We start from the raw sequence: 17,479 nt of genomic DNA on the forward strand, positions 1-17,479 counted from the left end.
GGATTGGCAGAGTGCCCTTTCATATAGGCAAGAGGAACAATAATAAATTGAGCACACATTGTATGGGAGTGATGACTGGGAGCAATGGTATGCACAGAGCATCTGACTAGTAGGAAAAATGAAGGCTCAGGAAAGGCTGAGGGTATGTGCTCCAAGTGTATGCTTTGAAGAACGAGAGAGATAGCTGAAGGCAGTGGCATTTTATGAGTCCAGAAAAAGCTACTATGACGGGGTTGAAAGATATGAACCAGAGAAGATGCTACGAATGTGCAAAGTAAATGGAAAGCGGTGAAAGAAGGGCAAGCATGAGAGGAAGTGGTTTATGATGATGGGTCCGAGTCAAGGATTTGGTGGTGAGGAATGGAAATATAGGGGCCTTTGAAGTGTGGGGTACATATACAGTGTGGTGTAGAGGGCAAATCAGTTGCTGTTTGATGATACATTTCAAAGTTACGTATGAATGGAAGATTTTCATAATTCTATTGTGAAATCTAATGATCTAAAACAAGGTGCATCAAAGAAAAATATGGATGAAATTTATTGATAACATTACAGTATATACACAAAGCACAATGTTTTATTCCACTTAGGAAATCATCTGTCCTATTAACTTAAAGATTTCTCTTCTACATTTTCATAGGGAGACACCAAACCAGGGATAAATTTCATCAGACGTCACTCATTCTACTGAATTTATACAGAAATGTACTTTAACTAGTCCAATATTTATTCCAAGTACATATGGAATATTCTCAAAGAAACAATATAAGTATTTAACTCTCCTTATATAAACAATGAACAAGAGCATTCTGTGTAAGAGTATCCTGACGAACAGTTGCTACACTACAGCCACAAAAGTTTTCATAATGTCAAGTGTCATATTTACTGAAAAATTTGTTCACGGTATAACCTTCAGGAGTTAGCAAAACTATATTCTCTTAAAAAAAAGCTCTAGAAGAGTAAATGGTGTTATGTATTTTAATCCCAGGAAACATCTACTCAAAACCTTACATTTCCTAACTCATCATCAAAAAACCCCATATGTAAGACATCCCATTGTTGTTGAACCACATAATGAGCTTAGGTAAAGCATCGAATTCATTGAAATGCTTCCAGTATTTAATATATGACATGGATTAATTTGCAATAAAATTACAGAAACCAATCTCAAAGTAAAATCATTCACGAAAATTCTCAATTTGTTTTGAATCAGATGCCCAGGATTTGGTAACCCTAGAAGTACTGTTCAGAGTGATCAGTCATCGTAGCACTCCCCAAAAGCAGGATTCCATGTCATTACCAATTATTTGAATGTTTCCATTATTTTGTTTGTTTTTCTTGTGATTACTAATGTCACTTGAAAAAAGACAGTTACATGAACATGACTAACCAAAGCAGAATTTCAAGATTCAAAAAAAAAAGGTCGATTCCTTCAGCCTTCTGATGTTCTCTTGTGACTATCAATGCATTAATAGGAAAGGAACAGTTATTCATACTTAGAGACCAATTCTTCAACAATTTATGATAATGTACATCTAAACACTCTCGTGTCACCTTATAAAATTCATATGCATGCATGTCTAGGCAGAGCCCAAGCTGCATAAGCCTTTACTAAATCTCTCTAATCTTTCAAAATAAATGAAAACTTAAAACAGAGCATTCGCCACTACACACTAATGGTGTCCAACGTAACAGTGACTTTGGAATCTTAACTTCATCATTGAAAAGCATAAAGTTATGTAAATATAAGCTTCAAACAACAAAGGTCTTGCTAAGTCTGACAAATACCTTCAAAAACAGAAGGAATTTTCACAATTGAATGCTACAAGACAGTGCACAAACATTAGCTGGGCCTCTAAACTGATTAAATTTGTCTTGCGAGTATAGAACGAGTAAATAATAAACCCATACCCAAAGATCAATCTTTTGTCAGTTTCTCATAATACACTGGAAATTCACACAAGTACATATTCGAGGCCAAATTTTCCATCTTTTTTTTCAAAGTAAGCATCAATTTGACCAAACTGTCAACACAGAGCAATACTACTTGCATGCAATCCTGCTGAATCTTTGATTCATCCAAGAATTAAAGTTTAAATATGGTAGGGAGTTTTGCAGTTGGAATCCGCATAGAAGCACAAGCCTTGCATACAACCATATGAATTGCATGTAATGATACCTATCCACACATGTACTGATTAGGAAGGTGAGAAGTATACACAACACTCACATCTATCATTTCAAAAGGATCTTACCAGAAATAATGAACACTTCATGTAGCTTATATGATAATAATGATAAGGCTCACAAAACTTGCAGAGGCTGAAAACAATAAAATGTAATAAACATATCAGCTGCAGCACTGTAAACAGCCAAGTAGTAACGACAAGCCTGACTGAGGGCAGCCAACATGCTACTTGGCCATGTAAGTGGGAGCTTTCAGACTCGTATCTGATTGTCTGCCACCACCCTACAGCACACAACACCTGACACCTTCAACATGTGTACAACAGCTGACATCACATACACTTCATGTATATAAAAACAAAAAGTGGAGCTGATCGGAGAACTAACTACAATACATCAGACTGGATAAATGTTTCAAGATACACTTTGGATATCTTCATGTCTTAATGATTCCTCTACTCGCTTTAGTGCACCAATATCACTTTTTATCAGACAATCCCAAGAGCTCTTGGGTGTGTAGAGGTATGATGTGAACGTGGACAGGAAACATGAGTGATTAGGTGAGGCAAGAGCAGGTGTGGTGTAAAGCGGGTTGTGACAGACGGTCCCTAGCCCAGTGGTAGTCCAAGACTAGTGGGCCAGCCCTTCAAAAATACACCTGCAATCCCTATGTATCCTTCTTCATGTCTTCTCCTTCATCATCATCCTGTGGGAAGTAATTTTTTCATTCATTAGCTTTGTATTAAGTCAATACATTACAGTACAGAAAAATAATATCTAATACATTCAACATATTGTAATTAATGCCCCTAAACTGTAAAATGCAAAATGACCTGTAAAAATGTGCCAATATATATTTGCACTAATGAATGTATTACAAACTGAGATGAAGTGACATGGGTAAATACAGTAAAAGAATACTGGAGAGAGAAGTCTATCTCTAACAAGGCCCTACATACCATTTCATGGTTTACCCAGGACACTTCACATGCCCTGGTCCAAGCAACTGACAGCACATAGACCCTAATATACCGCATCATTCCAATTCACTATCTCGTGCAAGCCTTCCAACCTCCTACATATTCAGGCCCTGACCGCTAAAAATCTTTTTCATTCCATCCTTCCATCTCCAATTTGGTCTCCCCATTCTTCTTATTCCCTCCACTTCTGACATATATCCTATGTCAACCTTTCCTCACTCACCTTCTCCACATGTCCAAACCATTTGGTAAAACATCTGAAGTACCAAGATAAGCTTTGAGCTCTAACACTGCACATGAGATCATGCACACACAAGACATATCTTAATATACAAATGGACAACCCTGAAAGCATATAAAGTACTAGTCCATCACTTGAATAAAAAAATAATTCTCTGCTGGAATACGAGAGAACAGATTATGTAAATCATATTCAACAATCAGCAAAGATGACACAGCAAACCTTTACAAAAATATAAATATCAAGAACACATTGTGACGATCCTTAGACTTAAAACTTAGGAAACAGGTACAATGCCCAAGAATATGATGTATGTTCATCAAAATATATGCAATAAAGGTAACACTACCAAGATCTTCCAAATGTAAATTACTGTTGATTTAAAAACTAATTCTACGGTAGTGATGAACTGACCACAGGAGCCTTGTGCAACAAAATTGTTTGCATCCACAAAGTACGATAAAGACACTGTTTGGAATTCACTGTACAGGACAAATGTGATTATTGTAACAAGAAATTAAGAAAATCAAGCCAGAATGAGGAATACAAAACAGGAAATTAAAAAGGGGAGGCCCTGATAACAGCTTTCAAGTTTCTATATCAACTGAATGATACTGGTAAATGAATATTTCAAGAGACGAAAGACCACAGTAATCACAGGATGGTTAAAAACCTAGTTAAAAAGGATGCTTTGAGGTACTGATTTGATATTAGGGTGGTGGATGGTTGGAAAACTAATGAATATGGCAGTGAAACGCTGACAGTTTAAGGCAATTACCATCACTCAGGGAGAAACAAGAAAGGGTGGAAACATCATTTGGCTAATATCAGAGCAACTGCATTAAATTCCATGGCTAAAGGAATAGTCTTTCTCATGTTATGATTCGACCTTTTTAAAAGGGGCATAACTCAAATTAAAGCAATATGAGACTATGCCACTTAATTCTTTTGGTACAGGGAAAACAGTGAAATTCAAGTTACAAGCCAAGAAAAGTTCCAAATTAAACCATTTTTGTGGTAGTAAAACTGGTCAAATCTGTTCTAAAGTTATGAGTCTTATGCTACTTAAGTCTTCAAAAGCTGGCAAACAAGTGTGAAGTTCTATGGCCAAAGATGGAATTTTCTTCATTACAAAGCAATTTAATTTTGTGAGATTCTAGGAGCCATATTGCGCACTCAATCCAAACTTAAGTCATGGGTCTTCTGATATTCAGTTCTGAAGCTAGAAAACACTTGGAATGCAACCAACTTGCACTTTTCAGATTATGAACTTTTTCTTTTTTTTTTTATATACTTTGTCGCTGTCTCCCGCGTTTGCGAGGTAGCGCAAGGAAACAGACGAAAGAAATGGCCCAACCCCCCCCATACACATGTATATACATACGTCCACACACGCAAATATACATACCTACACAGCTTTCCATGGTTTACCCCAGACGCTTCACATGCCTTGATTCAATCCACTGACAGCACATCAACCCCAGTATACCACATCGCTCCAATTCACTCTATTCCTTGCCCTCCTTTCACCCTCCTGCATGTTCAGGCCCCGATCACACAAAATCTTTTTCACTCCATCTTTCCACCTCCAATTTGGTCTCCCTCTTCTCCTTGCTCCCTCCACCTCCGACACATATATCCTCTTGGTCAATCTTTCCTCACTCATCCTCTCCATGTGCCCAAACCACTTCAAAACACCCTCTTCTGCTCTCTCAACCACGCTCTTTTTATTTCCACACATCTCTCTTACCCTTACGTTACTCACTCGATCAAACCACCTCACACCACACATTGTCCTCAAACATCTCATTTCCAGCACATCCATCCTCCTGCGCACAACTCTATCCATAGCCCACGCCTCGCAACCATACAACATCGTTGGAACCACTATTCCTTCAAACATACCCATTTTTGCTTTCCGAGATAATGTTCTCGACTTCCACACATTCTTCAAGGCCCCCAGAATTTTCGCCCCCTCCCCACTCTATGATCCACTTCCGCTTCCATGGTTCCATCCGCTGCCAGATCCACTCCCAGATATCTAAAACACTTCACTTCCTCCAGTTTTTCTCCATTCAAACTCACCTCCCAATTAACTTGACCCTCAACCCTACTGTACCTAATTATGAACTTGTTGCAAATTAAACTGCGAATCCAAGTGATGGACAAATGTCAACAACAATGGACAGAGCAATTCCTAACCATATGCCACACTGCACATGTGAAACCATAACATCTTAAGATTTGTAAACTACATTAAAGTAAAAATTAAAATTATAGAGTATGAAAAGGTAGAGAAAAATCCAACCTTCTTAAAATTGTACAGTAATCAAATTTATGGACAACAACATGCAAGGTTAAGCTTTTCAGGTACTCACCTGAAAATTGAGCCAACTCTGCTCTACAATAGCAGCTACACGTTTTTCATATTCACGGCGATTCTCCTGATAAAGCTGTGCCGCCAGACTATTTGCTGGAGAATTTGGATTGGGTTCATCCAACAACGACTGCCAAAAGAAAAGGAACATCGATTCCCAATCTCATGGGATGCATTAGACACCCTAAGCTTCCATTACATAACTAGTATACATCCTCAACCAGTGCTTAGTGTATTCCGAGAAATATCAAAAACTCAGCAAAGTTTACAGCTGGAAACTAGCAGCACCACTGTTTCATAATATTCAGATGGTGGAGGAGGTATGGAACACATGTTTGCTTTGAAGAATCTGTCCAAAAAATTAGGAGGAAAACTGAGGGATATCCATGTGGCATGCATAGATCTGGAGAAAGAGTATCACTGGGCTGATAGATTTGCTCAGTGGTAGGTTTCATGAATGTACGCTGAGGGAGAAGAGCTGTTAGACGCAGTGAAGCATTTTCATTAAGTAAGGCAGGTATGCCACTTGGAAAACATTAAGATGAGTGGTACCTTATAAAAAAGCAGTTTACCACAGGGGTGTGTGATACCACAACGGATGACTTTGTTTATGGACTGGGTGATGAGGGAGGTGATTGCAAGGGTCATGGTGGAAGAAACACATCTACAGTCTGTTGGAGGTGACAGGACAGGCAAGTCACTGTTATTTGCTAGGGTCAATGTGATGTCAATGGACTAAACCTGGGCATGTGAAGTATCTGGGGCAAGCCATAGAAAGGTCACTGGAGCCTGGTTGTAGTTACGGAGCAATACACAAGATAGCTAGAGAATGGATGTAAGCTGAGGTGGCCTTTCTTCATCTGTTCCTAGCACTACCTTGTTAATAAGGGAAGCATCACTGAAGATTGAAAAAGTATTCTTTTTTCATACTTGACTCCTGTTTCCCATTAGGGAGGTAGCGCCAGAAGAAAATGAAGAAAGGCCACATCGCTCACATCCATTCTCTCGCTGTCATGTGTAATGCATCGAAACCACAGCTCTCTATTCACAACCATGCCCAAGAGACCTTTCTATGGTTTACCCGGGCCACTTCACATGCCCTGGTTCAGTCTACTGAAAGCATGTCGTCAATCCTTGTATACCACATCTTTCCAATTCACTCTATCCTGTGCACACTTTCTATGTTTGACATTTCCCACATCAACAAGGTAGTGGCAGGAACAGACAGAGAAGTGGCCTTACTTCCTCATATTCACTCTCTAGCAATCACATGTATAATGCACTAAAACCATCATCTCCTACCCATGTCCCACAAACGTTCCATGGTTTCCCCTGACCACTTTATATGCCTTCATTCAACTCAATGACAGTGCATCATCCCCAATACCATATCAAATCAAATCACCTTATCTCTTGCTTGCATCAGACCCTCCTGCATGTTCAGGCCCCACACACTCAAATATCTCTCACTCCATCCCCTTTTATGTGTTGTCCCCACTACCGACACGTAAACCCTCTAAGCCATCCTTTACATATGTCCAAACCGTTTTAGCAGACTTTCTTCAGCTTTCTTATACATAATCTTTTGACTACACCTATCTCATACTCTATCATAACCCTATTCACACCACACATGGTCCTTAACATTCAATTTCCAACACATCCATACTCTTCATTACATATTCATCTAAGGCCTGTGCCTCTCATCCATACAACACCACTGCAACTACTATACAATCAAACATACCCATCTTTGCTCTTAAAGACATAGATCTCTCTTTTCACACAGTCCTCAGTGCTATCAAGTCATTTGCCTTCTCACCCATACTATTTATCTTATTTGTTTTGCTTTGTCGCTCGCGCGTTAGCAAGGTTGTGCAAGGAAACGGACGAAAGAATGGCCCAACCCACCCACATACATATGTATATACATACACGTCCACACACGCAAATATACATACCTATACATCTCAACGTATACATATATATACACACACAGACATATACATATATACACATGTACATAATTCATACTGTCTGCCTTTATTCATTTCCCATCGCCACCCTGCCACACATGAAATGACAACCCCCTCCCCCCGCATGTGTGCGAGGTAGCACTAGGAAAAGATAACAAAGGCCACATTCGTTCACACTCAGTCTCTAGCTGTCATGTAACAATGCACCGAAACCACAGCTCATTATTTCTCCTATGGTTCCATTCATTGCCCCATCAACTTCCCAGTATCTCCCCCTACATTTTCAGCATTCAAACTTACAACCTAGGTTACCTAACCTTTCTCTCCAGTGCTAAACCTGATAACTTTGCTTTTATTCATTTTTACTTTCAACATCAACACACACACTCTTCCAAAACCCTGACCCATGATTCCCTAGTATAGGACTCACTCAACACTTAAGAAGCGGGCCATAACTACCACGTAGGATCACTGGTCGTGAAGTGTGGTGAAGCTCCTCATGACATGAATGCAGCATTAGTCACCTATATATGCTGATTCATCATATGATGATTAGCATAAGAGGCTTTAGGTGTCATGATACAAGTGCTAATTTTCTTGGGTTAATTTTGCGCTAGCTAATATTTTGACATTCATGGGGCATTTATGAGTGTTTCGATCACTAGAGATACTTGTCAAAATGACAATTTCTCTCTGAAAGCAATTCTTAAGTGTAAATATATATTATCATAAGTAAATAAGTAAATATACATAAAAATTAGTGAAAATACATATGTAAATCTGAAAACAGTAATACTGAGTGAGGTGTCATTATGTAATGTAGGCCACAAGGATCACTCAACCACCTACCACACCAGTATCGTCATGGTCATACAAGTTTTGTTAGCTAACTTGCTTCCACATATCCTTTACAAGTATTGTTTCATACATACTTTTTTCATTAATGAAACTATCATACACTTTCCCCCCTCTTCCTCCACCTTCTCACCCACAGCATCAACAGCAGCATTACACAATAACGTTAGCCCTATATTACTGATCATATGACTGCTCATTTTTTGTAAATATTGTTTAACATACATCTAATTTTTCTTTTACGATGGGAAAAAAGTCAAAACTTCACTTTATTGCCCATACTGTGAATGATTTTTATCAAGGTTGAAGTAATAGTAATTGTCATTCAATCAAATATAACTGTTACTGAAAATCAGACTGAAGTAATCAATTATAATTGTGATTTAATTGTAATTGTGAAAGGGTTGGAGTGTGGTACTGGTAACCTTGTAAATGTAAAGGTGGGCAAGCAGTCTTGTTATAAATTGAATCAGTGTTTGTAAAAGGGTTGGAGAGTTACTGGTAACCTTGTAAATGTAAAGGTGGGCAAGCAGTCTTGTTATAAATTAAATCAGTGTTTGTAAAGTTTGGAGAGATGGGTAGTTTCCAGAAAACACACAACAGTGTTATCTATACATGTCGTGTTGTCTATATATGCCTGCGGAGAGTAGCAGTGTCTGGTGGAACTGAGTTTAAGACTGGAGTGGAAGGGCACTTATTTAGTGCTTGACACATCATTGTGGTGTTTATATGGTTTGCTGAAGTGTTAAACAATTAAGAGAAAACTTAAAAAATAAAGTCGGTGTATGTGTGGACTGTTATGATGAAACAAGTCTATATCAAAGACCAGAGGCATGCAAACCAGAACTTACCTGTATGGAGGTAAGAATGGCAGCTACATCATACGTAGGTGACCATCTATTTTGAAGAATATCCAAACAGATCCCACCATCAGCATAAACATTTGGATGGAACATCTTGCTCACAAATTTAACTGTCGGAGGTTTATTAGGATATTCTTCTGTGAATTCCAACGTGAGTTTGAATGTGCCATCTTCAAATGGAGTGTCATGCGGTCTGCAGATATATAAAAGTGTTAAAATGTATATGGTTTCAACTATCTAAACATCTGACTTCCATAACACAATCATCACTCTTCCTCACAATTTACCAGATGCACTCAACAAACTTATACATCTGCAATTATAACACTCACCTTACTCCCCTTTGCCTTTACAGAATGGCACTCTACATGCATTCTGCTAATCTTCCGGCACCTTACGACAATCCACACATACAAAGAAAATTGTAACTAACGAATTAACAACAGTCACCCTTCTTAAAATGTACAATTACAATACCATCTACTTCAGCTGCCTAGCCACATTTTACCATATGCATGGCTTTCACCACCACTTCTCTTTCCGTCAAACCACTCTCTCACTTCACATACCTTCCCAACCTAAACATATGATGCTACCTCACTATGGTGGGAAAAGTAATTTGGCATAAAAAATAAAAAGAACAATATTCACTTACCCAACCTACTGATGAAACAACATCTAGTAAAAGCACCTACCCAAAGATGACTGCATTCCAGATCATGATATTGTTCTCTGTTGGAGCAGCACTAACTCCTGCAGGTGGGTCTTGTTGCAACCTGGAACAAAAGCAAAACTTTAAGAAAAAAACAACATACAGAGAAGATTATACATTGCATAAAAATCATATTTCGAGCAGGAATAACCTAAAAGGTGAACAGAATCTCCAATCCAAATATCCACAATGAAAAAACCCATAATAGAAATGCATGCGCATTTATGGTTTCTACCAAAGTGGTGTACAGGTACAAGCTTCTGAAGTTTACCAATGGTGTCTTAGCTACATCTCTTCCTTGTATATCAAATGACTGTTCTGTATCTCATTCTTGTACCACCCCTGATGATGTGATCATTATACGAAAGTGCGCTTGGGAACTTAACGTTTCATTGTCCCATGGATTTCTTACATATACTATATCATCCGCACCAATGTGACCTCTTGCAATACATATATCGATTATTATTATCATTGTTAATATTATCATCATTATTATTATTACTATCATTATACTATCGTAAGCAAAAGAAATATATGCTATAGTAAAAGAGAACATGGTGTTGTGGACCTTGTTTGCAAGGTTTCATTACTCTCAGGGAATGAAAAAAGAAAGCATTGTTGCAGCCCTCCTTCCTGCCATGAGTCAAGAAGAGAGCCATCGATGGTCTAAGGAAATTACCAAAGAAACGTAAGGAAGTGACCTGCTGAAGTACATTACGGGCTGATCTGCCAACCTGTAATGGGGAATGAGCTCCCACTGTCTTAGAATGCAAACCAAAATTGTTTCATGGAGTGAGGTGCCAACATGTCAAAGACTGAGCTACCAACTTGTTAGGGAGTGAGGTGCCACCATGTGTCCCAGCAAGTCATGGAGTTAACCAGTGATATGTCGAGGAATGAGCCAGGGAGGTGAGCTGCTGTCTTGTGTCAGGGTACTAACCAATTTCACAAGCAAAGATCAGGGGAGCTTCTGGTGACTCTTCCACAAGCAAAACTAATATTGGTTACTCTGAATCTCAGTTATCAAAAAATGAAAATAGATTTTCCTGCTAAATATACAATAACAAGGTACACTTCGCTGAACAGAAACAAAGAAAAAAAACAGTTGTGACCTGCTATCAAAGCTAGCCTTAATCTCAATTTGAAAAAGATATTACAGCACCAAGCTAACAAGATGATTCCTAGAGTGAGACATAAAACCCACGAGAGTTATTCGAAAGACCTAATTTCATTCAACTTTGAAAAGAAAAAGTTAACAGGTGATGGAGTACAAACTTTGAAAATTATCAAAGGCTTCAACATTCTTCATCTAAGCAACTTTATACAGCTAGATTGGTCAGTTTTTCACTGCAACAATGGAAACAAACTCTTGCATAAACAATTTGAATGAAGTACTTTTTCCTCAATAGGACTGATAGCATATGGAGTACTCTACCAACAAAAGCAGTTCAGCTGAAAGTAACATTCAAAACCACATGAAAACTTTAATGTAATCTGCAACTCCTGAGATAAGAAGTTCACAAATATTTCTCATGAAGTCATCCGTTTCCTTTGCTTTTCCTCTTTTTCAACAAATCATTCTTCAACAGACCCAATGGTCTGTTGCTGTTTTTGCTTTTCTACTTAACTTTTGTGTAATCATTTAATAAAGTTAAGGAAAGAGAACAATCAGCGGTAAATGTATATAATCTCATCCAAGCTCTTGACTTACTCCAACAAAGTACACATATTCATTTATATAACTTACAAGTTCTATCCAATGTCTTTCATCACTGATAACCAGTCTACAATATAATCTATTTGTTGATCATTTCAATTGTTGGCATACAACAAACAATCATGGTCATTCAACAAATCATAACAATAATGAGGATGAACTGAGATCATTTTATCTCCCATTACTTTTTGTTTGTCTATGTACATACAGCAGTTGCATACATCACAAAATCTATTAATCGTTACAAATACAGTTATATGAATAAAGGGGGCAGGCAGAGATCATGTGCATGTGTCTATAACTATAATGAAATTGAATAAATCATGGAAGCGATCAATCATTGCCTCATCTTCACTCACTGACATTCATGTCAATACGAGGCAGGACTGCTAGGCAGGGTCGACATATACATTCATCATTTCACTTTCTGGTAGATCCTCTCTGAAGAGGCTTTTTGAATCTCTGTACTTTCTTAAGTTGAATAAATCATTAAAAAAGCTATCAATCATACTCACATCATCAGGCACTGGTAATTACAGAAATAATGATGGGTCAAGATCAAAAGCATCCATTTTATTGCAGTCTCATCATGACGATCTAGATTCTGCTGCAATTTTTGTGAAACTTTGATACCTGTTTTGTCTCGTCACATTACCTTCTTCTCAAGAACAAAAACAAACAAAAAATTTAACACTGGAAGGAATTATATGAAGAATTACGTAGCAGGCTCCAGGAATCATCACATAAACACCCACTGCTTAGGGCTTTGTTTAAATCCTCTGCCTCTTATTCTGACATTAGAATAGCTGCTAAGTGTTGCCTTGGTCATTATAGGTGCTTTTTTCAGGAAACACCACTCTCTGGAAGAAACTCTGAAGTGTAAATACATTTGCAAACATATGTAAATGTGTACATATATATGTAAATAGTAATCACGTGTCATTTGGTGAATTTGTGTCACAGAGTTCACCCCCTTCTATCCTCTCCCCATGTAAATGTACATATTTGATTCGCATTACAAGGCACACCCGCTCTTATGTCTCCTACCTCCAACAAGCGGTCTATATATCATAAATTCTGCCCTTAATCATGGCCATGCATGCTAACTCACTTGCCTGTACATATTCTCTACTTTCACATACCGTGCTTTCATTTCATAAGGGGAAACAGAGAACTTGAACATATTATTTCTTTTGATCTACATCATACACGACTTTTTACGGTTTGCTAAGAAAAGTTACGCTATGGTTATTTTGCATACTAGCAATCATAAAGGGGCAAATAGTATTCTAAAAAGCTTATTGTTCTATAGGTAACAAGAATTGCCTATTTTCATATAAATGAGAATGTTTTGCAAATACTGTGACTCAAACAAATTGCTAATAGGAAATGTTGGAGGATTTTGTTTTGCAGTGGCATCATAGTGTCTAAAAAACTGAAAAAAACATCGCAGAGAATGAATTGGAATATCATATTTCATTCTACATCAAACACTGCTAATGCAATTGTGGTGAGTTATCAAGTTAAGGGAAAATGTAGTTACCATAAAAGTAGGCAAAACACAGATTGGTATGTGCTTCCTGAGGTACATACACAGTCTAGTGTCAAACAGGTACCAACACAAAGTCTGTCAAAAAGGCACGTACAGAGAATGGTGTCAAAAAGGTAAATACACAGTCTGATTTACAAAAAGTACGTAAACAGACTGGTGTCAAATCAGATACGTACACAGTATTGTGTCATCAAGGTGCGTACACAGTCTGGTTGCAAAAAAGTATGTAAAGTCTGGTGTCAATCAGGTACATACACAGTATTGTCAAAAAGGTACGAACACTGTTTGGTTTCAAAAAGGTGTATACACAGTCTAGCATCAAAAGAATCTTGAGGCTTTGAGGCTTTGGTTCATTTCATCATTAAGTACCATACACACAACAGTATGCAGTCCACTGTAACATCCTCCCAATACCATGGGTGAAGGGTTACTGAAGAATGCAAGTGCAAATGTTGTGTGTGATGGTCTTAGGTTATCACTTGCTAACACCATAGATCAGATGGTATTCGAGTACCTGGTGTCAATCAGGTACATACACAGTACTGTCAAAAAGGTACGAACACTGTCTGGTTTCAAAAAGGTGTATACACAGTCCGGCATAAAAAAAATCTTGAGTCACCCCCTTGTTTACAGAATATTTTGATGCTTTTGGTTCATTTCATCGTTAAGTACCATACACACAACAGTATGCAGTCCACTGTAACATCCTCCCAATACCATGGGTGAAGGGTTACTGAAGAATGCAAGTGCAAATGTTGTGTGTGATGGTCTTAGGTTATCACTTGCTAACACCATAGATCAGATGGTATTCGAGTGCTGGCATAAAAGCACAAAGAGTAGATCTACATGCTGTGTAGTTAAGGAATTAACAGTGATTTCTGCTTAGCAGTAATGTAAACAGCAAATCTGTGTCATCTATTTGATTACAATTTAGAGCAGTGAGTGCAATGTTCAATCAAAGGGTGATTCTGGCATCTTTTGACGAGAACACTGAAAAATTAAATAATTCAACTGAAATGGAGGGTTAGGTGAGGTGTTCACCAAAGGTTCTATTGATTTTGTATACATGTTTCCTTTACGTAGCAAATTAACTCCACAATTTCCTTCCTCTTCATAAACCTCACTAAAAAAAATACTTTACTTTAAAATGTGAAAACTTCCATTAATTCAGTTCATCTAAATGTAACCCTTAGGTGGTTAAAACCACTTACGTATTGGTAAGCTATACTTTCTTATGCTTCATCAGTATGTAACATTTACGTCACAAGTACAGAAAATAATTAAGTCAGCTCCCAAATCTGTTTCATGTGTATGAAGTGTACGGGTTTTCCACAGTTGGAAATATCATTAAAATTCCAGGACAATCTACGCAATGCCCCTACTACGAAACATCACTCGAGCGAACAATAGTTGTCTTTTTGCATTAACTACCACGCAAAATAACCACTGTGAAGAGGTTAAATAAAGAAATGCAGATAATCTGCGGGATTCATATGTAGGTACACAACATAAACTGGTGAAGCTCGTTCACTGTGGGCCAATAACCCATCATTGCGAATAACCTTTCCATAATACACCTTTTTCTCTTAAAATAACGTGCAAATCTCATATAAATCTTTAATTCAAACCCCCATATGAAGTTTTCCTATTAATGTTTACCTAGTAAAGTAACTTAAACTAACAAAGACCAATATACCAATTTATTTCAATAAAGTCAGCTCCCAACTCTGTATCATGTGTATGAAGTGTACGGGTTTTGAAAGAATAGATATATCATAAAAATCCCTGGACAGTCTACATAATGCCCCTGCAACGAAACATCACTCGAGCGAACAATATTTGTCCTTTTGCATTAACTACCACGCAAAATAACCACTACGAAGAGGTTAAATAAAGAAATGCAGATAATCCACGGTTCATATGTAGGTACACAACATAAACTGGTGAAGCTCGCTCACTGTGGGCCAATAACCATCATTGCGAATAACCTTTCCATAATATACCTATTTCTCTTAAAATAACGTGTAAATCTCATATAAATCTTTAATTAAAACCCCTATATGAAGTTTTCCTACCAATGTTTACCTAATAAAGGAACAACCTAACAAATACTAATAGACTAATGTATTTCAATTAAGTCAGCTCCCAACTCTGTATCATGTGTATGAAGTGTACGGGTTTTGCTAGGATGGATAGACCATAAAAATCCCTGGACAATTTACGTAAAACCCTTGCAACGAAAAATCACTTGAGCGAACAATATTTGTCCTTTTGCATTAACTACCACGCGAAATAACCACTGCAAAGAGCTTAAATAAAGAAATGCAGATAATCTACGGTTCATATGAAGGTAGACACCATAAACTGGTGAAGCTCGCTCACTGTGGGCCAATAACCCATCATTGCGAATAACCTTTCCATAATATACCTTTTTCTCTTAAAATAACGTGCAAATCTCATATAAATCTTTAATTCAAATCCCCATATGAAGTTTTCCTACTAATGTTTACCTAATAAGGTAACTTAACGTAACAAATATCAATATACCAATGTATTTCAATAAAATCAGCTCCCAACTCTGTATCATGAGTATGAAGTGTACGGGTTTTGAAAGGATAGATAGACCATAAAAATCCCAGGACAATCTACGTAATGCTCCTGCAATGAAACACCACTCGAGCAAACAATATTTGACCTTTTGCATTAACTACCACGCAAAATAACCACTACGAAGAGGTTAAATAAAGAAATGCAGATAATCTACGGGATTCATATGTAGGTAGACACCATAAAGTGGTGAAGCTCGCTCACTGTGGGCCAATAACCCATCATTGCGAATAACCTTTCCATAATATACCTTTTTCTCTTAAAATAACGTGCAAATCTCATATAAATCTTTAATTCAAACCCCCATATGAAGTTTTCCTACTAATGTTTACCTAGTAAAGTAACTTAACGTAACAAATATCAATATACCAATGTATTTCAATAAAGTCAGCTCCCAACTCTGTATCATGTGTATGAAGTGTGTACGGGTTTTGCAATGATGGATAGACCATAAAAATCCCAGGACAATCTACGTAATGCCCCTGCAGCAAAAAATCACTCGAGCGAACAATATTTGTCCTTTTGCATTAACTACCACGCAAAATAACCACTGCGAAGAGGTTAAATAAAGAAATGCAGATAATCTACGGGGTTCATATGTAGGTACACAACATAAACTGGTGAAGCTCGCTCACTGTGGGCCAATAACCCATCACTGCGAATAACCTTTCCATAATATACCTATTTCTCTTAAAATAACGTGCAAATCTCATATAAATCTTTAATTCAAACCCCCATATGAAGTTTTCCTACTAATGTTTACCTAGTAAAGTAACAACGTAACAAATATCAATATACCAATGTATTTCAATAAAGTCAGCTCCCAACTCTGTATCATGTGTATGAAGTGTACGGGTTTTGAAAGGAGAGATAGACCATAAAAATCCCAGGACAATCTACGTAATGCTCCTGCAATGAAACACCACTCGAGCAAACAATATTTGACCTTTTGCATTAACTACCACGCAAAATAACCACTACGAAGAGGTTAAATAAAGAAATGCAGATAATCTACGGGATTCATATGTAGGTAGACACCATAAAGTGGTGAAGCTCGCTCACTGTGGGCCAATAACCCATCATTGCGAATAACCTTTCCATAATATACCTTTTTCTCTTAAAATAACGTGCAAATCTCATATAAATCTTTAATTCAAACCCCCATATGAAGTTTTCCTACTAATGTTTACCTAGTAAAGTAACTTAACGTAACAAATATCAATATACCAATGTATTTCAATAAAGTCAGCTCCCAACTCTGTATCATGTGTATGAAGTGTGTACGGGTTTTGCAATGATGGATATACCATAAAAATCCCTGAGACAATCTACGTAATGCCCCTGCAGCAAAAAATCACTCGAGCGAACAATATTTGTCCTTTTGCATTAACTACCACGCAAAATAACCA

The 17,479-nt window shown here is 37.5% G+C and overlaps 1 protein-coding gene across 1 annotated transcript in view; it reads right to left on the reverse strand.

Annotated features, from left to right (window-relative positions):
- Positions 1 to 525: 525 nt before the first annotated feature.
- Ubc6 (ubiquitin conjugating enzyme 6) overlaps positions 526 to 17,479 on the reverse strand; it is an 18,022-nt gene continuing 1,068 nt past the window's right edge. The window contains exons 2-5 of the mRNA XM_071696901.1: positions 10,175 to 10,255; positions 9,468 to 9,672; positions 5,787 to 5,915; positions 526 to 2,893 (exon numbers count right to left, since the gene is read on the reverse strand). Coding sequence (XP_071553002.1) covers positions 2,855 to 2,893; positions 5,787 to 5,915; positions 9,468 to 9,672; positions 10,175 to 10,255 — 454 coding nt within the window. The 3' untranslated portion in view covers positions 526 to 2,854. The remainder of the gene's footprint in view (positions 2,894 to 5,786; positions 5,916 to 9,467; positions 9,673 to 10,174; positions 10,256 to 17,479) is intronic.

This window comes from Panulirus ornatus, chromosome 61 (assembly GCF_036320965.1).
Source record: "Panulirus ornatus isolate Po-2019 chromosome 61, ASM3632096v1, whole genome shotgun sequence".
NCBI classification, from domain to species: Eukaryota; Metazoa; Arthropoda; class Malacostraca; order Decapoda; family Palinuridae; genus Panulirus; species Panulirus ornatus.